At 45.2% G+C, this 22,764-nt stretch overlaps 1 protein-coding gene across 1 annotated transcript in view; it reads right to left on the bottom strand.

The window, feature by feature from the left end:
- Positions 1-1,410: 1,410 nt before the first annotated feature.
- The window catches only part of LOC126998631 (uncharacterized), a 189,077-nt gene continuing 167,723 nt past the window's right edge, over positions 1,411-22,764 (bottom strand). Inside the window, exons 7-12 of the mRNA XM_050860567.1 lie at positions 8,178-8,275; positions 6,048-6,233; positions 5,595-5,798; positions 4,976-5,128; positions 4,271-4,526; positions 1,411-3,925 (exon numbers count right to left, since the gene is read on the bottom strand). Of these exons, the coding sequence (XP_050716524.1) occupies positions 3,753-3,925; positions 4,271-4,526; positions 4,976-5,128; positions 5,595-5,798; positions 6,048-6,233; positions 8,178-8,275 (1,070 nt within the window). The 3' untranslated portion in view covers positions 1,411-3,752. The remainder of the gene's footprint in view (positions 3,926-4,270; positions 4,527-4,975; positions 5,129-5,594; positions 5,799-6,047; positions 6,234-8,177; positions 8,276-22,764) is intronic.

Here is a 22,764-nt window from a genome sequence, read left to right as displayed (position 1 = left end):
TGGGAGAGGCAGAGATGGTTCGGCTGTATAATGTAAGGTTCTTTCTCTCTTTTGGGGGAACTGTAAACCTCTCCACTGTTTGCTAAGGAACTCATATGGATAATCCGTATATGTGAAGGAGCTGGAACATAATGGAGCTCCAAAATTAAGTCTGTCCGTTCGTTTACACTCCACATCGTTTACCAAGCTCCTCGTTAATCACTGGAATTCAAAACGGCTTATCCTTTCCCTTCCTTGCACCTCGGCCATGTAAACCGCACTCCTTCACTGCACAGATCACCATATTTTCAAGGCGTTCACTGCACTAATAAGCACACTGTGACACTATTTCCGCAGTTTGTCCCTCGTGCGCCTCACCCTCCTGCCCCTCGTTGTGTTTGCCTGTGAGTCGAGACCAGACGAAGCATGAAGCAGTGTGAGTAAAAGAAGTGAAGGGTGATACGGGCTGTTTTCAAAGAGGGAAGGACAGGGCGGGAATATTGTATCATGGGAAACTATGGCTGCTGTTTCCAATGCCATCTGTTTTGTTTTGTTTGTTGTCATTTCAGGGCCTTATAACTATACCTATTTATCTTTTTATCTATCTATCTATGAAGGTGGATGAGGGCGTGTGGTCTTGAGGTTCCAGTATGTCCATAGACTGGTTATAAAAGCTTGAATATTTTCTCAGGAGGGTTCTGGTTGGCTATCACGAGTCCAACAAGTGATCAGATCGTGAGTGAGCTTTACACACACACACACACACACACACACATAGCTTTTTTTAAGATCTCCAGTTGAAGAAAATCCCATCTAACAATTACATTTATTTTCATCTTCAGTACAAAGATAATATCTTTCATTTGTAACAATCTTTGTCTCATACAGTGGCACTTGTGTTGGCGTGGTGGACCTAAATCTGATTTCTGTGCTCATGAATTGTATTGATAACTTGTATGTTGTTTAGCTGTTTGGGGGAATTGACTGTGCAGGGTTGTGGCTGCACTCGGTCATGTGATGCAATAAATTAAACATTTGGAAGTTGTGTCGACATAGGTCCATCACCCAGCTATAGCTAATTGATTCTTACTAAGGAAATGTGTACTTTTCAGCAATTTTGTTGTGTGAAAACCAAACAAACATTAATTGTCTCGAATGACGTGACTAAAACAATGTGCAAGTTGTAAACTGTGCTGTATTATTTCCAGCCATACAATAAATAAATAATAACAATGAATTTCCTTCTAGATTCGTCAATTTTTATAACTGCCTGAACTGAACAAAAGAAAACACTGAAAAGACCTTGGCAACATTTACTGTTGCCACAATCCCACCCAATGAATGAAATGGTCAATGAAATAAAGAAATAGAAAAAAAAAAGGTTCACATAACAAATAAACTTATATTCATGAGGGTTAAGAATAAAAGAAATATCCAAATAATATATATTTCTATACTGCATATATTTTCAAAATAACACAAATAAATTAATACACCATTGTTCAAAACAACAGTAGAAAAAATAACTATCATAAAGGTATGAGATCAAACATATCTCTTATCTTTGGTATACTGGAGTTACCTTCCACACGTGGCAAATGAACCAAGAATGTTTCCATGTGAAGCCTGAAGCCTGCTGTCTCGCTGTAAACATGACACTAGCTCTTGGGGCTCTAGAGTAATATGGAATTGTTTGGGAAATTATGTTTTTGAGTGGATGCCTTTATCCCTTGCTAGTAGTGCATGACTTTTTGAAAAATATGAGGGCTAACTTTTTTATACACTACCATTTAAGCCAATGATTGTCAAAATTAGTAGTTTATAAGAAAATAATATACATATACACATAGCTTTGATGTTCAACAGAATTACATATGTATGTACATTCTCTTTACAATGCAAAGTACATGTCAGTTTGAAGTAGAATTTTTGAGGAATAAACCATGACTAGAAAGTAAGAGGTTTTCATGAATTGAAGTACTGCATGGATATCATAAATACATTCTCAATATGCTTGGTATATACACAAAGTCTTTGTTGACCGCTAGTGTATCTCAGTGTAGTTCATATAACGTTAACAATAAATAAAACAGTATTTTACAAATTCTTGCCTAGAAGATGAATGTTTTGTAAATACACAAAATATACAATTAGATACATAAGGAAAACATAGATTGCACAAACTTTCACATCAAACAGTCACAATCAGTACTGATGAACGAGAATTCAGTATAAACAGCAGGAATCTTGAGGACCTATTTATGGTGCGAGATTCCAGAGACATTCCCGGATCCCAACATACTAAAATTTCATGCAAGAAAATGAATACCCAATGAATGGTCTTTTCTGCTATGATGAAAAATGGATAATTTTGTATAGGTATGGTGTAGTCAGTAACCGCACCATTCAGTTACAGAAAACAATGAAAGCAACCCAACTGAAACTACTTTCCTCACAAAAAACAAAGCAATGGAAGAGAAAAAAAAGAAACAGTGAATGTGTCCCATAGTTCATCCAGAAGCAGTTTCCTGGACTACAAATCTGACAACAGTGGATGTCCAGACCTCCATAACATTTCACAATAGTCTATGGCATACGAACACACCCTACGTTGGACATAATATATTTCCTATATTTTAATTGGGCTCTACCTATATACAACTATACATTTACATTCATAATGTAGACAATCATCATCAACATAAAACTGGAAAGTGGTCTTCCATATCATACATGGAATAAGTGGTGTTGAACTTTTCTGAGTGTCTCTCAGTTTGAGCTACTCCCTAAAACTGTCGGATGTTCAAAGGAATCAAATCAGGAGTTCCATTTTTCTGTGACTGATTAAGAAAGTTTGCGGCAAAAAAATATCAATGACAAAATATTTTCATTATAAAGAATTTGCAGTGTTTATACGTCACCAAAAGAGTGGAGCGGGCTTGACTGAAATGTATGTAAGCTCTTCTCGCCACTGATTTCTTGTATATAACAAACTGGGATGACTTTTGTTTGTATCCCACGATATCAGAAAAGCTACACAGTGTTATGAAACGCTCTACATACTACTCTTACCACTGCTCTTTTGTATTCTAGGCAAAATCCCACTACTCTGTACAGGTGGAGTTTTGTTCAGGAGACACATCCAGGTCCAATGACATGAGGGAGGTGGCAAGTGAATCAACAACACAACAACTGTTCATCCTGTGTATATATAGGCATGGCTCTGGGCTCACACCGGCTTAGTGGGAGCGCAGCACAATCTCCTTGCCAGCCTCGTATGTCACTTACACTCGTGAGAGGTCTGTACACTGTTACCTGAGCACCTCCCCTGAAGAAAACTGTTCTATGGTGAAGAGGCACTTCCATAGTAAACTAGAAATTTTCTATAAAGAACTTTTAAGTAATGGGATTTTCCATACCAAAAGAAAAATAAATGGTTGAACAATTACAGTACAAAATTCTAAGCAGAAAAAATATAAATAAATATGATCAGTATGTATTGACTGGACATGAAGGACAGCACCAATATTTTTTTTCACATTCATGCTCTTTTCTTACTAACTGTAGTAACAAAAACCAAAAAAAAAGTTTCAATTGGTAAATAAATATATTTACTACAGCTATAGTTCATAAAACACTGAAATTGTACCATATACATTTTAAAAGTGAGCAGCAAATAGACAACCATCAACACCAGCAAAGTCACATATACACCATCCAATGTATGCATACAAGGTTAATCTTCACATTTATACATTTACTTCACTTATACACTACGGACTCTGCTGGTGAATTAGTAAGTTTTCCAACTCATCAGCAGACCTCAGCAGGAAGGCAGCAGATTCCCGATACCCAGTAATAAGCTGCCGGACTGCCGCCACCTCCACGGCATTGAGGGAAGGTCGGGTGGGTTTGGAGGTGCCCTTGACGCTCAAATCTGTTGGTCCTGCGAAGAGAATGAAGCAGTAAGTTAAGGGGGTTGATGAAATGACTCTTTACAACTACGAGTAAACAAGAACTGGAGTCAGGAATTAGGAGTTGAGTTTGGTATTGATAGTAGTTGTGAAGAGCATGAGGCAGTAAGTTAAGGGGTTTGATTGAATGACTCTTTACAATTATGAGTAAACAAGAACTGAAGACAGGAATTAGGAGTTAGGTTTGGTATTGATAGTAGCTTAGAATACAGTCCCAGACCTTACATGAAAGAAACTTATATGGTTGACTGATGTATGCATTGCTTTTACATGTGATTTCTATTACTTTGATTATGCCTGACAGTAGTTACACTCACCATTGGCTAACATAGGTGCAGAGGTAGTGGCCAGGAGAGGCGTGAGGCCGGGCTGGGCGTGTACTGTTGACCCTGTTAGCGTGGTCATCTTCTGAAAACTCTGTTGGAATGATGCTTGGTACATGGAGGAGCCGTTCATCACCTTGGAGTCTGCCAGCGGCCGCTCCAAGGCTTTGGCCAAGGCAGACACATGGGGGGCGTTGGACTCGGTCTTGACCACGGCGTCAACCAGTGAGAGAGGTTTGTCTGACCCAACCTGAAATCACAAGGACAAGTTTTAAATGAATATTTCTAAGAAGTCTTTTTTTTCTCTGTTTTGTGAAATACTATACAAAAAACACTTCACCCTCCTCCAGCATCATCAAGAGAAAAGATTGATTTAAAAACGTAAAATAACAATAATGATGAGAAAAATAAGATAAATGAATAAATGGAAATAAAATAATAATAACAATAATAATAATAATAATAATGATAATGTTGAAAATGATTTGAGTTTTTCCTCTTTTTTGCATTATATAGCCACCAATAATCAAGCAAAGAGCAGTACACAGACATGGGTATAAGTAAAAGAAGATGTAACCATTCTTGCTATGTGATGCTATGGAACACAAAATATAAACAAATACACATCAACTCAAGCTGGTGTAGGAGCTAAGGACGCCAGGTGATAATGATGATGATGATGGTGATGATGCTACTCACCGCTGGAGGCTGAGGGTTGAGGGGGTTGGGCTGAGCGATGGGTTCCAAGCCAAGCCTCATCCTCTTGGCGTTTTGGGCTTCATTTTCACAAGCGGTTGCCAGGATCTGCTCTGCCTGAATGCTGGTGAGGTGAGGAGGTGTTGGGCGGGACGGCTGTGGGGAGAAGGAGTGGTTACTTCAAGGAAAGGAAAGAAAGGGTTGACCCCTAATATAAGTCTTGGAGAAAGGAAAGGATTGGATGCATCGAGGAAAGAAAGGTTTGACTCCATTAATATCTGCAGTCCTGATGAAGGCTGATTTTTGGGTCCATGATAAGCTGTAGTATATTTCTGAACAACTTTTTTTATTTTACAGGAAAGAAGGCAGTTCAAGGAAAAAAAAAAAGAGGAAAGAAAAGCCTGTTTCTGAAAGTGACCTCTCTTCTGGTCTCTCAATCTTTTCTTTTTCTTTTTCTTTTGTTCATAGCAGCATCTAGTGGTCCTTTATTGGTTATTATTTTTTTTTGTTTTTTGTCTTTGAGCTGCCTCCCTAACTGCTATAACCCCCTCCCCCCCACAAACTACACAACAACACATATCATCATCACAAATCTAGCGGCAATGTAAACCTCGATGCTCACCGTTTCCCAGCCGTTGGAGTCCCGGGTTCTCTTGTTCCTCCGGCAGCTCTTGAGGTACGTGCGGATCCTCTTGCGGGTGCGCTCGGCGAACTCCGGGAACTGTCGGGCACAGGCATCGATTATCGCCTGGATCTTCTCCTTGGGCTGCTTGCTGATCGGCACCATGCGGTCGAGGTTCTCATCCACGAACAGACGCACGAACATCTGAGAGTAAAACAAAAGGATAAATATGGTGATACGAGATAGATAGAGATAGATAGATAGATAGATAGATAGAGAGAGAGAGAGAGAGAGAGAGAGAGAGAGAGAGAGAGAGAGAGAGAGAGAGAGAGAGAGAGAGAGAGAGAGAGAGCATTTCACCAATTAATAATCTTCATCTATTTACACTTAATCATAAACGTGTGTGTGTGTGTGTGTGTGTGTGTGTGTGTGTGTGTGTGTCGCCGTACTCACGTTGAAGGCTTTGAGTCGCTCCGGGTCGTACTGAGCGTCAATTTTGTCATCGTCGTTGTCGTCGTCGGCGTCGTCGTCCTCGTCGTCTTTGTTGCCGTTGCTGGACGTGTCCTCGGCGTTGCTGGCAGTGTCGAGGGGCGTGGCCGTGGCCGCCCGCTCGCTGCCCGACGGCGACGGACATGGACTCTGCGGGAGGGAAACGACACTTAGAAATGGAACAATCTTTATAAACAGACAATGAAACACACTCACCCACCCATTCACCCACACACCCACACCCACATCCACACACACAATGGAAATGGATCTGTGGGGAAGAAAACGACGCTAAGGGCTGGAACATTTTTTTTCGTAATTATAAACAGACTATGAAACGCACCCACCCATCCACACACACACACACACACACACCACACCCACACACAATGAACATGGACTCTGCGGGAAAGAAAACGACACTAAGGGCTAGAACAATCTTTTTCGTAATCATAAACAGACTATGAAACGCACCCACCACGCCTCCACCACACCCCACACCTACACTACTGTTCTATAAAACGAGAGGAAATGAAAGACGATGAAAGGCTCGGACTCTACGGGAAGGAAAACGACACTTGGGCTTGAAACGATCTTTTGCTTATCTATAAAGAAGATCAAGAAAACACACACACACACACACACACACACACACACACACACACACACACACACACACACACACACACAATACAATGATCAATCTCTACAAAGGAAGACAGCGGAAGACGCCGATAGACATGAATTCTGCAGGAAGGAAAACGCCACTCAAGGTTGGAACAAACTTTCTCTCGTTAATCAAAATTTCCAAGAAAACTCAACACACTCTTCGATATAAAGGAAGACAATGGAAGATGCCGGAAGACTGATCAAACTTAGTTCCAGAGGTGTATTGATGCCCCTCTCTTGGAAAGGTTAAGGCGTGGGAAGGAGGAAATATATACCTGACAGGCAAAACTTTTCTTAACTCCTAAACTAAACTATAAGATGTGACCTTTTGTCTTATGGATTTTAACACACACACACACACACACACACACACACACACACACACTACAGAATCCAATGTCTACTGAATCCGGCATCAACAAATTACGATGAACCACGATATTTTTAGACAACAAAACACCACTTCATCACCCAACAAATGCAACAGTTTACACGAGGAATCTAAAATGAATGAAGTTACAACGATTACTGAGCCGTGTGTTGGTATCAGTGACTCCGATGACTCGTGTAGCTGGCAGGACGATAGCGTGTCTCAAAGCAGCCTGGACGCTTCACCCAAACCACTACCCAACTAAAACTTTGAAACCCGATCTTGTGCTTCAGCGGGACCGAGTAAAACTAGACTGGCATGCGTGGCGCTACGAAGGGTTTAGGAATACCGAATCAACTGGCTCGTGTTAGTTTCAGTTGATTCCTTCTTTTTTTTTCCTGTCAGCTACGTGTTTCCGACAGTGTTCGACAGATGGCGGTGTTGTCATGTTATTTGTAGCGGTATTATTATAGTGGCGGCGCTGTCTGCTGCAGATACAGAGACATTTAATATTTGTTTTGATCACTGACGGCTTTATAACACGTTCAACATGCTATGCGACCTAACGTCTATTTATTCTTTGTATTGTAGTAACTCTCCACAATCGCTCGCTGCTATTATATCGTATGTCTTTAGGAATCAGAACCAGCTGGGAGACACTGTTATAGACGACTCCAGGCTCAGGATTTCTCATTCCATTTAACACCATAATGACGAATAATAATACAGTTTCCCATTCCGTGACTGCAATCCATTTAAACTAAGATACGAGGACGGACTTCCCAGGTCATTGTTGAGGTTAAAAGCAGACTAGTACACCTAAATAGTTTAACATTAATACAAAGCTGAATTTCTGATAAACTCAAGTACATCACCCGTAAAGTAAAATATACCCGTAATTAATATAAGCTCCAAAACTAGTGACTTCCGAATATTTTCCTGAGAACTTCTTCAGAAATAGCCCAATTCGAGGGGATTACCGCGACCCTGGTAACCCTGAGAAGGAGCTAGGCCAAGGCTAATCCCTCCCTCTCAGAACGAAGCCCAACACTCACTCTGCGGGAGGGGTCGGAGCGGGTGAGGCCAAGAGGCTGCTGCTGGAAGGGCGTCCACTCGGTGCGACTCCGCGTGTCAACCTTCCGCTCCACCTCAGCTGTAGGGAAGGAGAGAACATGGTTAGTATGATGGCTCTTCACTCTACTTGGTCAATGATAACTGGCATAAATGATCTCTTAATAACATTCTTTAACTATTACTACCAATACTTTTTAACAGTAACAGTTTAAGGGCAAGAAAGAAAAAAAGGCCCGCTAAGTACTGCTCCTGAACATGGAGGGCAGTGAGAGTACCCGAAAGAGAGGAACAGAACCGTTTAGAAAGGTGTCAAGTCGAAAGCAGAAGGAAATACAGACAAAGTAAGGCTGTTCCAGAGTATACTAGTGAGAGGGATGAAAGAATGAAGATGCTGATTAACTCATGCATAAGAGGTTTGGATAGCTCACGGATGCTCTCGACTAGATTAACTCTACTCCCAAGATACCCTCATTTTATTACTTCCCCTATTATAATCACCCTCTCTCATTTCCCTACAAAGTCATGGGAAGTAACTAATGGCTGCATGAGTTAAAATTCAACCCTTTAACGCACTTTTTCAACGCACCTACATACACCCCTCTCGCGGACTCAGTAACAATGATGCGCAAGGGTCATACGTTACGCTGGCTCGCTGCCCGGACGCTCGCCGCCCCCTCAAAGGCTTTTAAATGTTCCAAACCAGAAAATATCCACGTAAAACCCTCGTATTTCCCGGCCTGACAGCCTGGCCAGGTTCCCCTACATGGCAACTCTCCTCTCACCTCCCTTCCTCTCATGACTTTGTTCGCTATTTCGTACGCACGCTTCCAGTCGGTACGCATGGGAGGGGAAAAAATAGCTACTGAATAATTGAGTTTGTGTTTTATATTTTAGTATTCTCGAAATAAGGATTCATTGCTATTTTTTTTTATTTTGTCGATAGTTCATTTTTTCGACTTCATATTATTTTTCTCAGAGTAGCTTTTTTTTCTTTCTTTTTTTCCCCCTCTCTGACACGAGTGCTAAATAATAGTGTGTACGAACTGACGAACACACACACACACACACACACACACACACACACCGTAGTTTATCCATCCTAAAAGTGGGTGTGGTTGTGGACAATTACTTAAACACACACACACACACACCATATTCTCCAGCCGTTCTATGCAATTTTGTGACGATAAAAATTTGTTCGGTATAATAGAGAAGAAAAAAAAAACATAGGTGACGTGTGTGTGTGTGTGTGTGTGTGTGTGTGTTAGGGTCGAGAGAGAGAGAGAGAGAGAGAGAGAGAGAGAGAGAGAGAGAGAAACGAGAACGAGTAGGCTACCAGAAAACGTGAGGAAGAACTCGAGAATTTCACCATACAAAAACATGAACCAAAAGAACGTAAGATAAACCATGAGGAGAGGAAGAGAGAGGAAAACAAAGATAGCGAAGAAAGGTAACACGATCAACAGCAAGATAGAAAGATAATAAGAGGGAGTCTGAAGGAGAGAGCAAGAGATGAGAGGAAGGAGGGAGGAGGAAGGAGGCGTGGTTGGGAGCTTGACCGAGGAGCCGCCAGGGGGCTTCTGGAGTCTCGAGAGCAGCTGGCGCCGCATTCTCAAACGCTTCGTGGCTAACACACTCATATTTGACTAGGCTTTCTTAGGCGTTGTGGGCATTTTCAGGGGTAGCTTTATGACCGTGGTGGTAGTTTGACCCTCCTTGTGTACCATGAAAGTAAATAAACACTCCTAAGAACCCGATTTATCTCCTTTTCGGGCTTTGGAAATAGTTGATGTGAAAGCCGAGAGCGTCGAGATGGACTAACCCAAAGGAGTGGTTCCCCTCTCCCTTTACGATCTATCTGTCGGCGTATCTCAAACTTCGTATTCATTGACACACACAGGACCGATAAAGGGCTTTCCACAACCTTGATCGCCATGATTTGATTGTTCTCTAGTTGTTAGCAGACAGAGATAAATATATAGATAGGTAGATAAATAGACAGATAGAAAGGGTAGCTACAATGACCCAGGGAATGAGTGAATCAAGACAGCCTACCCGTTGCGGAACATAAGACCTTCTACATCGGTCAAGAGGGCGTAAGAGTGCCGAGTCAAAGGCCACTCCGAAATCACCAACGACGGAGACCCCCAACCAATATCAAAACCGAGACCAAGGTTTTCTTTGCAAAGTTTCACGCTGCCAAGCACTGGAAGGCAGAATTAAGAAGACCACGGCTACCTTGGCTATGTACTTCTCTCTACCTTAAAAAATATTCGTAATCAGGAGGTAAACAGAAGCTTTGGCACAAACTACATTTGCCTTATAGAGAAACAGGGATAGTTACTAGTCAGTGAATTACTAAAATAAGGTTCTTTTGGGAGTATAGCTGTATTGAAACGAGTACGCGTGTGTGTATTGATATAGGTAGATAGGAGCAAGTAGAAAAAGTAAGGAAGGTAGCTGGGTAGGTGGGCAGGTAGATAGGATAGACAGGTAGGTAAACAGATAGTTAGGTTACCTGGGTGGGTAGGTAAGTAAGAAAGAAAGCGTAGAAAAGATAAATAGATAAGCACAGATAGATATATAGACAGGTAGATAGAGATACAAACAGACACAAACAAGAAAGAAAGAAAGAAAGAAAGAAAGAAAGAAAGAAAGAAAGAAAGAAAGAAAGCGTAGAAAAGATAGATAGATAAGCACAGATAGATATATAGACAGGTAGATAGAAAGATACAAACAGACACACAAAAAAAATAAGGTAAGTAAAAAAAAATGGTAGAAAAAACTAAAACTAAAAAGAGAAAAGTATCACGGAACAGGGAAACGCCACAAGGCCAGCAGCAGCAGCAGATTTACGGGACGAAAAATGGACAATTACTAAAGGGAGGAGAGCCGGGCCACAAAGGGAGAGGCGAAGGGAAGCACAAAGGGAGAGGGAGTAAAGCACGTAACGTATAGGAGGGGATAAGGAAGGAGCGGACTCAGACGTGGAGGCGTGAGGGAAGAGAAGCGGCAGCGGCGGTGGCGGTTCGAGGAGGGTGCAGAAAAAAAAGATACTGTCGATGGGGTGAACGGGGGGCGCTGGGAGGATGATATGGGGGGCAGGGGGCAAGCGGGGGCGGGGGCTGGGTGGCTGTGGCTGACTTCCATTGTGGTAGGGCAAACGAGAGAGCTAGGAGGAGGGTAATATGGTGGGGGCGGCTGCTGGGCGGTGGTGAGGTGGCGAAGCAAAGAGCGGGCGGGGTAAGGGGGCTGGCTGGCTGGCTGGGTGGCTGTGGCTGACTTGCATTGTGGTAGGGTAAACGAGAGAGCTGGGAGGAGGGTAATATGGTGGGGGCGGCTGCGGGGCGGTGGAGAGGTGGTGGCCAGGCAGAGAGCGGGGTAAGGGGGATGACTCGCTAAGGGAAGGGGGCTGTGGAGTAGGGCCTAACGCGGGGGGGCTGGAGTTGGCTGGGGCGAGGGATGGATATGGAGGTTAGGTGAGAGGAGGCGGTGGTATGCCAGAGGGTAACTGTGGCTGGGGGTGGGGGGCGGGGGTTGGATAGGGAGGGGGATGGCTGATGGAGAGGCCGGACCAGTATAGGGACTAGGGCAGGAGGCCGAGGCTGGGGCAGGACCCGGATGAGGCAGGGACGAGCAGAGGATGGAGGTGATGGGGTGGGGTTGCGGGGCGGGCGTGCGGCTAGCCAGGTGAGGCACATCAGCTCGCCTCGCCGCCCGGAGACAGGCGGCGAGGCTGTATGGAGCGGCGGACAGAGGGGGCGTGAGGTGCGTATTGGTGGGTGGCGGAGTGCATGAGAGCAACGACCACCGCTATATGACACAGGGAGCGAGGTGCGTGGTGATGGCGGTGGTGGGTGGCTGGCGGGGTGCAGAGAGAAGCCATGACCATCCCACCTCACTATGGCACAGGGGGCGTGAGGTGCGTAGAGGAGGGTGGCGGGGTGCATCAGAGCAACGACCACCGCACTTGTTCCTTACGACATGACAGAGAGGGTAAGGTGCGTGGAGGTGGTGGCATGACATAGAGGCGTGAGGGGTGTGATGAGTGCTAAGCGGAGACGGGAAACATATAGATGGACACCTGACTGACTAATTTAGGACACCACACAGACAGGAAGGAAGAGAAACACATATATCCTAGTTTGGGGAAAAAAGAAGCACCGAACAGCAACCACAAGAGAAAAGATAAGAAATAAATGACATAGGGGAGGCCATTGTGAAGGTTGTCTGTCTATCTTCCTGACCCTCATCTGAACCGAGCCGAACAATATGACTGACAAGGAAGTGGTGGCAGCGTCGCGGCCTTCTACAGACCCATCACGCAATAGGTAAAAGTAAACATCCAGCCCAGTGAGACGTGTTAACTACTTTCCTCCATTTAGTAAACACGAATAAACTAAAAATCACGAGGCGCCAGTATTAGCGGCAATGGTCCGCCCCTCAAGTACATAAACAAGCTCTCCTCAACCGTAAAGTCACCATTAGCGAGGCGTTAAGGCAGGCGCAGACAGGGGGGCGGCGCGCAGGACACGGGAAGCCAAAGAGACCGCGACGGGGAGCTGCTGCAGGTAAGGGAAGGGAAGGGAAGCCGGCGACGCGACATGCGGGGCGATTCTAGCCTCGGTGTGCTCCCCCGCTGACGTGTTACCGTGCAGGGGAGGAGCAGAGAGGGAGGAGAAGGAGGAGGAAAGGAGAGAGAGGGTGATGATAGTATATAGTTGAACATTTTAGGGTTTTGTTACCGTGCACAGGAGCAGAAGAGAGGGGGAGTAGGAGGAGGAGGAGGAGGAAAGAAGAGAAAGAGTGACGATAGAATATAGTTGAACATTTCGAGGTTGAGAATAGGAAGGAGAGGGTGAAGATGGAGGAAATGTACAAAGGAAAGAGAGGAAGGAAGAAAATATAATACCAGAGGACGCTAAAGAAGAGAGGGAAGGGAGGAGGAAGAAGAGGAGGAAAGAAGAGAGAAAAGGTGATGATAGAATACAGTTGAACATTTGAGGGTTTAGAATAGGAGGCAAAAGAATGAACGTAAAATAAATGAACAAAAGAGAGAAGAAGAGGAAGGAAGGAAGGAAATATAACACCAGACGACGTTGAAAGAAAAGCCGAAATACAGACACAAAATAATAAAGATGGGGAATAGAGAAATAAAAAACGAAGAATAGATAGACAAGAAGTAAGTGGAGGCTGTAGAAATGAAGGAAGGAAGGAAGGAAAGGAGAATAAACGGGGAAAGATAAATAGCAAGGCAAGAAAGACGGCAAGAAAGGAAGCAAGAAAGAGAGGAAACGAAAGAGAGAGAGAGAGGGAGAGAGAGAGAGAAAGGCGAGAGAGAGGGACGAGTTAGGTGAGGGAAGCAGGAGAGAGGGAGGGAGAACGAGAGCGAGAGAGAGAGAGAGAGAGAGAGAGAGAGAGAGAGAGAGAGAGAGAGAGAGAGAGAGAGAGAGAGAGAGAGAGAGAGAGATGAGGGAGGTAGAGAGAGAGGAGGAGGAAGGCGCGGGCGGGGGCGGGAGAGAAGGAGGGAAAGCGGGAGGGGGGAGGGCGCGCCACACACAGCCCGGGGAGGACGTATTGATCGAGGTTCTCACGTGTGTTCGCCACCGGGCCCGGTTTTCACGTGAGGTTCGTCCACTTTCTTTGAGATCCGGCTCCCAACTCCGCCACCCGAGGCTCAACACATGCCCTGGCCCTCGTGGCACTGCATGAGGGCGCCGTCAGGGGTGAGGGGGCGAGGCTAGACAGGTATGCCACTCCGACTGACAGGCGAGGAGGAGCGGCGGGGAGGCAGGGCGTAGGTGGCACGGCTGGAGGGTCCGCCGCACACACCAGATCGCAGCCTTGGCCACCCCACCTTCTGTTGCTGCTGCTGCTGCCGCCTCTCCCGCCCCCACCACCACCGCTCTGCACCTCTCCCTCACCTCTGGCTACCTACACTTCTCATGGCGCACCTCACACTTCTCCCTGCGTCCCTGTATTGCTTTGCCTCCACCCCGACTGCATGACCTCTCTCACCTATCCCTCGGGAGAGTAAAAACCGAATGAGACAACTTCACGAGGGTGGTGAAGTCTCCTCCTTCTCCTCTCCTTCTCTCCATCCCACGCGCCTTGCCACACCCCATTCCTCCTTCTCCTACTATTAGACTTCTTTCCTTCTCTCCCTCCCACGAACACATCCCACACGCACGTAAATGGCCATCTTCTTCCACATCAACACACCTGTCCACCACCCACTGCCATTTTCCTCCCCTGCTTGGATTAGGATCTCCGCGTAAACAGATGACAGCGCCGCAGCACCGTCTCCTCCCACGTCCGCGGCCCCCTGCGTGGCGGGTCGTCGGGGAGACAGACAGACAGACAGACGGAGCTGCTCGGGTCCTGAGGTGCGTCAGCGTCGTGCATCACACCGCCACTCTTGCCTCGGCGGGGATATATGGCCGGAATTGCCGAAATATTGCGATACTTTTGCTAACTATTCATCTCACTATACGTTTACCTATCTACCTGTCTATCTATCTATCTATCCATCTGCCTATGTGGATACTATGCTGGCTATTATATGCTAAGTCTGGTGTTGGATTACGTCTGAAGAGCCTCACTGACTATTCTCTCAGCATCTGAACCCTAAATTCCTTTTCTGGGTGATTTTTCACCTTTCAGCATTGCGAATGACACACACAGTCTTCTTTCCTCCTCTTCCTTCTCTTCCCCTTCTCTTCTGCTTCTCCTGTGCACGGTAACAAAACCCTTAATACACTAACCCTTCTCTTTCATAACTATCTATGTATAATACGTTCCAACCAGCGATGTAACTGAGTCCCGTCTACCAGTGGCTTCCCGTCGCCCCGCCCGCCTAGCCCAAGCGTGTTCCCGGCTCGCTGCAAGGCCGAGGGAAGCCCCACCTCTCCCAGGGCGGCGGGCACCACACAGCGGGCCGTGGAGGGCGACCTGTGCCGGCTGGTGGCGTTTCTTGGAAGTAATTCAGACGGTACACAACCAACCTAAGATTACCCACCGTTGCTTTTCTCTCTCGTGATAAGTAGAGAATAAAAAAAGAATGACGGCTAAAGAAAATATGCACTGACTCTTAGGAGGGTTCAACGTCCCTAAATGTTGAAATACAAAATGCAAGACTTTTTATCAGGTATCATGGCGTGAGTATACCATTTATATCACCTATGAAGTGTTTGCAAGAGGTTCAACAGCCCATCACAGACCATTACAAGACTATTCCATGAGAACCAACCAACGCCGAAGCTTTCATGAATGCGTATTCGACAAAACTTTCATATGAAGACGAGAAGTTACTGAAGGAGAAAGGAGGAATGAAGGGGACAGAGACGAGTTAAAAATTAAAAAAAAAGAATACAATGGCTCTCCTCCAACTCGAGACGCGGAGACCAGCAATAACAGAAACAAAAGTAGATATGATTAGCATGTTGGCTCTTGGCAGTTATTATCTCTTGCCGACTGACTATCTTAACACCGCTGCATCATCAAGAAAGTGGTGGTGGGGACGGACACTCAGGAGTCTTGGTGGGTGCATGGTGACGCCTTACGGACATACATTGTGAAACGCGGCAAGACGGGACCGAAGACTTTACGGATTTCGGTGCTGATGTTATGTTACTAGAGGTGATGTTGGCTATTGTGGTTGTGGTTATTTGAGGTGGTTGGTGATGGTGTGTGTGTGTGTGTGTGTGTGTGTGTGTGTGTGTGTGTGTGTGTGTGTGTGTGTGTGTGTGTGTGTGTGTGTGTGTGTGTGTGTGTGTGTGTGACTACGCACACACACACACACACACACACACACACACACACACACACACACACACACACACACACAGGACCACCAAGCCTTTAGAAGTGACTTGGATGGGACTTTTAATGTTTGAAGTGCTCCCCCCTTCCCTCCCCTACACACACACACACACACACACACACACACACACACACACACACACACACACACACACACACACACCTCAATACACCTGACACTTAGTAGTCAATCAATGCGCTACAACCATCACTCATAAACCTCATGAAATCGCAATCGTGAAAGTGACTAATAAACTTCACTCTGGCATTCACGCACCGAACCACAATAAGAATTTCGATACTATATAGTGCGTACATCACGGCCGCTGCTTGATAAATGTGCATGTCGCGGAGGAAGAAGAAGAGAAAAGAACGAGGAGAAACGAGAAAGAAATATGAAAGAAGAAAAGAACAAAGAGGAACGAGAAAGGAAAGAGAAATGAATAAAAAAGAAGGAAACGTATACAGCTGAATATAAAGTTGAAAATAATGAAGAAGACGGTAAATAAAGGAAAGGAATAACGAAGAAAACAACGCTAACTAAATGCAAATCTGAAGAACGAGAGAAAAAATGAAGAATAAAGGTAAGTAAAGGATAAAGAAAAAACTAAGATGCTAAATAAAGGAGAAATAAAAGAAATAAAAGAAATGTTGAAGGATGGAGAAAAACAAAACAAAACAATTAAAGGAGAAAAAAACGAAGAAAAACTAAAAAGGAAAAAAACGAAAAAAAACGCTAAATAAAAGAGGAAGGAAGGAAAAAAAAAAGAACACGACGAATAAAAGAAAAGAAAAAGATCCTAAAACTAAATATAAGAGAAAAGAAAAAAATATGATACTTGGACTGAGCCACAAGATCAAAGAGAGAGCAGGAAGCGCATGAGTCTCAAAGTTTACAGCACGGATAAGTGGGTGGTGTATGCGTCCCCCCGTGCACGGCGAGCCTGTTATCCCGGCCGCCACATGTCTTCACGCGCCGGGGAAGGAAGGAAGGGAACGAAGGCAGGGAAGGAAGGTGGTGGCTGGAGTCTAGGAAGGAAGGCAAGAAGACGCCGGTGCGAGGCTATCCACATTTGGGTCAACCGCGAGCACTAGCAGGGAGTAGGAAGACCCGGCGCCCGCAGGAACCTTCACGCGAGGGAGCTCTCGAGATGGGACCACAAGCGCCATGTTCCTGTTTTAACATTTCGGCGCCACCCCCACAAGCACACACACATTAGACAAGGCTTTCGTAAGAGTTCTGAGCGTTTCCAAGGGTAGTTTTATGACTCTAGTGGTAGTCTGAGGAAACTTCTTTATTATGAACGTGAAAATAACACTCTTGAGATGGGAACACATGCGCCATATTCCTAGTTTAACATGTCACCGTTCCCCCCACACACATTTGACAAGGCTTTCGTAAGAGTTCTGAGCTTTTCCAAGGGTAGTTTTCAGACTCTAGCGGTAGTCTGACGAAACTGCTTTATTATGAACGCGAAAATAACCACATGCGCCATATTCTATAGTTTAACATTTCACCGCCCGCCCCACCCCCGCCCACACACACACACATTTGACAAAGCTTTCGAAAGGAGTTGTGAGCATTTCCAAGGGTAGTTTTATGGCGCTAGTGGTAGTTTGACGAAGCTTCTGTGAAAAAATAAGTCAGGAGGACCCGATTAATCTCATTTTTGGCCTTTTGGAAATAGTTGAGGCGGAAGCGTCTGAGAAAACTGATAGTGGGCGTTTCCTTGGGGTAGTTTTATGACTCCAGTGGTAGTTTGGCAAGGCTTCTGTAGGTACAGTGAAGGTGGAAAGCAACTCATGAGGACCCGATGAATCTCCTCTTCGTCCTTTGGAAATTACTGATGTGACAGGAGGAAGCGTCTGAAAATACCGATCTAAGGAATACCAACCAAACTTCCCCTCTAGTGCCACTGAAGTTTGGATGTCAATACTCCTAAAAAAAAAGAAAACAAAACGTGGGAGAAGGCAGTTAGTAGTAATATATTCCCTTCAACTAGTTCTTATGTTTTGCCTATACAGAGAGCTCCTACCTTGTTCTAATTCTTTCCTTTTCACCTGTTTTGTGAGATTAGGGCCAGTTCCGCAGTCCAAAACAGTGCCATTGTAACCACCCAAACCAAGCTCTATTCCCCACAATGATCTGTTTTTATCTACTCAACATCCGATACTAAAGAGATTTCCTGCGTGCTTTTCTTATATTTCTCAGTCTATATCAATACCAAATACTTTACAAGGAATTTACGTGGTATTTCGTGTTTGGTTAGGGAGTTTATAAACGTGCTGTGTTGGGGTTGGGTTCCAGGCACGACACCTCAACGATTTTCAATGAATGAGAAGTAGCTTGACACCCCTTTTTTTTTCTACCGTCAAACAATCTTTATACTCGATGGTCAAAGTTCTTCCTGGTTCTTCCTTCAGTATAGCCTCCACGTACTCAGCGCCGAACCTTCCCTCCTTCCCCAGACAATCCCTTTTTTTCTTTCTTCTTCTGTTGGACAACCTTTATACTCGATGCTCGTTCCTCCTTGTTCTTCCCTCAGTAAAGTGTTCACTGTTCACGATCTCAGCCTCGAACCTTCCCTCCTTCCCCAGACAATCCTTTTTTTTCTTTCTCCTTCTCCTCTCAGACAACCTTCATACTCGATGTTCACTGTTCTTCCTCGTTCTTCCTTCCAGCATAGTGTTCACGTACTCAGCCTCGAACCTTCCCTCCTTCTGCCCCTTCCTTATTTCCTTCACCCTCCCTCTCTCCCTTCCTTCCTTCCGCCCCACCCATAATTTATTTCAGGGTTGCCAGCAGCCGCCTAATACACACACACGCACACACGAACAGCCACCCTACTAGTCCTCCCTCCATGCCCCATCCTCCCTTCTCCCCCCTATATCACAAGCCTCTTCCTGAAGAATTAAAACTTTGTAAATCGTCGACGCTAAAGAGAAAATGCCGACACGAGTCTTTAATTAGGGACCCACTGAGGGATGGTGCGAAAGGCCAGGTGTCCATTGTTGCACCTTGAGACCTCCGCCGCTTAAGTCTTTTGACCCGGCACAATGCGGAGCTCGGAACAATGACTCGGTTCGACGAAGACGGGTTTGGAGGAGGGCGAGGCTGCAGGGAAGGGTGGGCCAGGAGACATAGATACGTTGATGTGTTTTGACTCGGTATTCTCAGACGCTTTCGCCTCTCAATTTTACTACTTATTTCCAAAGGCCGAAAATGAGACTGATCGAGTTCTCATGAGGGTTAATAAGGTTCCTTGTAGCTGGGAAGGTTGCGCCAGGAAAGATAGATTCGTTGATGTGTTTCGACTTGGTAATCTTCTCAGACGCTTCCATCTCTTACTTCAACTATTTACAAAGGCTGGAAAGGAGGTTAGTCGGGTTCTCATGACGTTAATAAGCCGGGAAGGTTAGGCCAGGAAAGATAGATACGTTGATGTGTTTCTAAAAGTCGGTATTCTCAGACTCTTCAGCCTCTAACTTCAACTATTACCAAAGTCCAGAAAGGAGGTCAGTCGGGTTCTCATGAGTTTTTGTAAGTTTTCTTGTACGTTGAATAACCAAGCCGGAAAAGTAGAGCCAGGAAAGATAGATACCTGATGTGTTTCTAGTCGGTATTCTTCTCAGACGCTTCCGCCTCAACAATTTCCAAAGTCCGAAGAGGAGATCAATCGGGTTCTCATAAGCGTACGATGAATACCCAAGTTGTGTCGTAGTCGTGGAGCTTGTGTTCGAAAGTTTCCATAACACATTCTAACAACGTATATACCATTCCCTCTACATTATACAAGCAGCGTTCTTCTTTAGCGTATTCAATAACGCTGTAAAGTTTCCTAATACGTTAAATATTCAAACTGCTTCCTATAGGCCTTTAAAAACGCATGAAAGGAAAGGTTGGGCCACGAAAGATAGATTCGTTGATGTGTTTTACGTTGGTATTCTAAGACATATTCTAAGACTGTAAAGTTCCCTAATACGCTAAACAACCAAACTGCTTCCTATAGAAACCTCCAAAACGCTAGAAGGGGAAAAGTGGGGCAGGAAAGATAGATTCGTTCATGTGGGTCTGGTTAGTATTCTAAGACGTATTCTAAGACTGTCAAGTTCCCTAATACGCTGAACTACCAAACTGCTTCCTATAGACCCCTCAAAAATGCAAGAAAGGGAAGAGAGGGCTGGGAAAGATAGATTCATTGATGTGTTTCTCGTTAATATTCTAAGACGGTTCCGCCACTCGCCTCAACGATTTCCAAATGCCGAAGAGGAGAGTGATCGGGTTCTCCTGAGTGTTTTCCTTTTCACGTTCATGGAGCAGAAGTCTCTTCACGTTAAAGTTCACATAAATGGTGAGCAATAAAGCAATGAATTCCTCCCCTGAAGCGAGTTAGTAAAGTTAACATTTTATTCTCCTCGATAAAAAACGGAGTTACATCACTCATCACTCTTCGCTATTGTTGTTGTTGATGTTGTTGTTGTTGTTGTTGTTGTTGTTGTTGTTGTTGTTGTTGTTGTTGTTGTTGTTGTTGTTGTTCCCCCTGTTTTATGCTTCTCTTTATTTTAGTCACTTTTATTCTTTTTATTTCCGTGTCGGCTCATCGAGGTGACTTTATTTTACCTTGATGCCCTTTCATAAATCTCAGTTTCATAATACATAATAATACATAAAGCAAATAATAACAAAAACAACAACAGAACTATAGTCCAACCAAACTGTCGAGTCCGTTTGGGCGGAGGCTCCCGTGGGCCCATTTCTCCCCTCTGCTCTGCCACACAGTCCCAACACCTATCTCTCCCTCTCATATGTAAGGTAAAGGTAACATTTGATAGGAAAAAAAAGGTGTTGGGACTGTGTGGCAGAGCAGAGGGGAGAAATGGACCCGTGGGAGCCTCCGGCCAAACGGACTCGACAATTTGGTTGGACTACGGTCACAATAATATACAATGCACACAGTCATAAAAAACAACAACAACCACAGAGCTAGATCATTCTACCCAAAGCAACAAAGGTATATTATTCTTCCCCCTCATAAAAGATGCATTGGTCATGAAAGGGAAGAACCACACACAAAAAAACAGTGAGAGGGAACCTAATGACTCGAGGTGGACGGCTTTGCACGAGGCCCTCAACTTGTCTGCTAGTACTGAGGCTTTACCTACTACAGATATCTCTCTCTCTCTCTCTCTCTCTCTCTCTCTCTCTCTCTCTCTCTCTGTGGAGCTTTTTTTCTCCCCCTTTTAATGTTACTATAACCTCCTCCTCCTCCGCCCCCCCCCCCAATCTCTCTCTCTCTCTCTCTCTCTCTCTCTCTCTCTCTCTCTCTCTCTCTCTCTCTCTCTCTCTCTCTCTCTCTCTCTCTCTCTCTCTCTATCGACACAGCCGTCTCCTCTTTACTCAGCACTCACTGCCGCTCCACGAACATTACAGTATTTCAGCGCGTCCACACACACACACACACACACACACACACACACACACACACTCAGTTCCTGCTTTACCTTCCCTGACTCTCTCTCTCTCTCTCTCTCTCTCTCTCTCTCTCTCTCTCTCTCTCTCTCTCTCTCTCTCTCTCTCTCTCTCTCTCTTGTGATGACGTTGCTGCTGACACACTCCGCTGATGTGCACCCGGCAACACACACACACACACTCACAAACACACACACACACACACACACACACACACACAAACACACAGGTAACACGCAGGTAGAAGCAAAGAGTCACGACCTGCATATTGGACTTCGACTCTGGACTTCGATGTCAACAGAATATCGCTACGAACTCCCCCACGCTGGTTCTTCTCTACCTTACCTCCTCCGACTTCGATGTTAACAGAGACTCGCTAAGGACTCTCCCACACTTACTCTTCTCTACCTGATATCCTTCTCTCTTCCTTTCTTCCCTACACAGACGCAAAACACCAAAAGCCACTCAAGCAAACATTCCCATCGTAAAACAGACCTCCTTTTGTATCACTGAGAACTGCCGATATGGTAACACACACGACCTTCTTCCTTCCTCACCTCAGCATAAAAATCTCAAAGCCACACAAGAAAACATCCTCGGTGGCATCTAAAGCGTTGTGTCATCAAGGGAAAAGAGATAACTAAGAGAGCGAAGGACACAACACTACACCCTCTCTTCTGCCTTACATTCGAAGTCCCTCTCACGAAAGTCAGTGGATGAAGAGGCTCTGAAGCCCTTTTTTTTACCGCTCTGGGCATCGGCGGTAAGCAAGTGAAGACGAGACTGGAAAACATCGAGAAGTTAAGGAGAACGAAGGACACCATACCCTCTTCTCTCCCTTATGCTCAAAACCTCTCTCGCGGAAGTCGGTTCATGAAGAGACCCTGAAGCCCTTTTTTACCGCTCTGGACATCGGCGGCAGGCGAGTGAAGACGAGGCTGAAAGAACGCCGAAGAGGAGGAGGCGGAGGAGGAGATGGGACAAGAGGGAGAGAGAAAGCAGGTAGAGGAGAAGCCTAGTCGCTTGTCCGGCTCACGTGGAGGTCAGGACGGCTCTTAATATCGATCATGAGGTCAGAGGCGTCGTAGGGGAGAGAAAGGGGGGCGAAGGGGTCGGAAGAGAAGGGAGAGTGAGCCTGGTATTACTTGTGCGGCAGGCTGTGAGGAGGAGGAGGGGGGAGAGGGAGGAGGAGGAGGGAAGATGATGGAGACGGAAGGGGAGTGTGAGGAGGGAGAGAAGACCCGTTGAGTCAGTAATGGGGGAGAACGAGAGAAGGG

The sequence above is a fragment of the Eriocheir sinensis genome, chromosome 14, assembly GCF_024679095.1.
Source record: "Eriocheir sinensis breed Jianghai 21 chromosome 14, ASM2467909v1, whole genome shotgun sequence".
In the NCBI taxonomy this organism is placed as follows: domain Eukaryota; kingdom Metazoa; phylum Arthropoda; class Malacostraca; order Decapoda; family Varunidae; genus Eriocheir; species Eriocheir sinensis.
The sequence above is the reverse complement of the archived record's forward strand: the minus strand, read 5'-3'. Positions and strand labels throughout refer to the sequence as shown.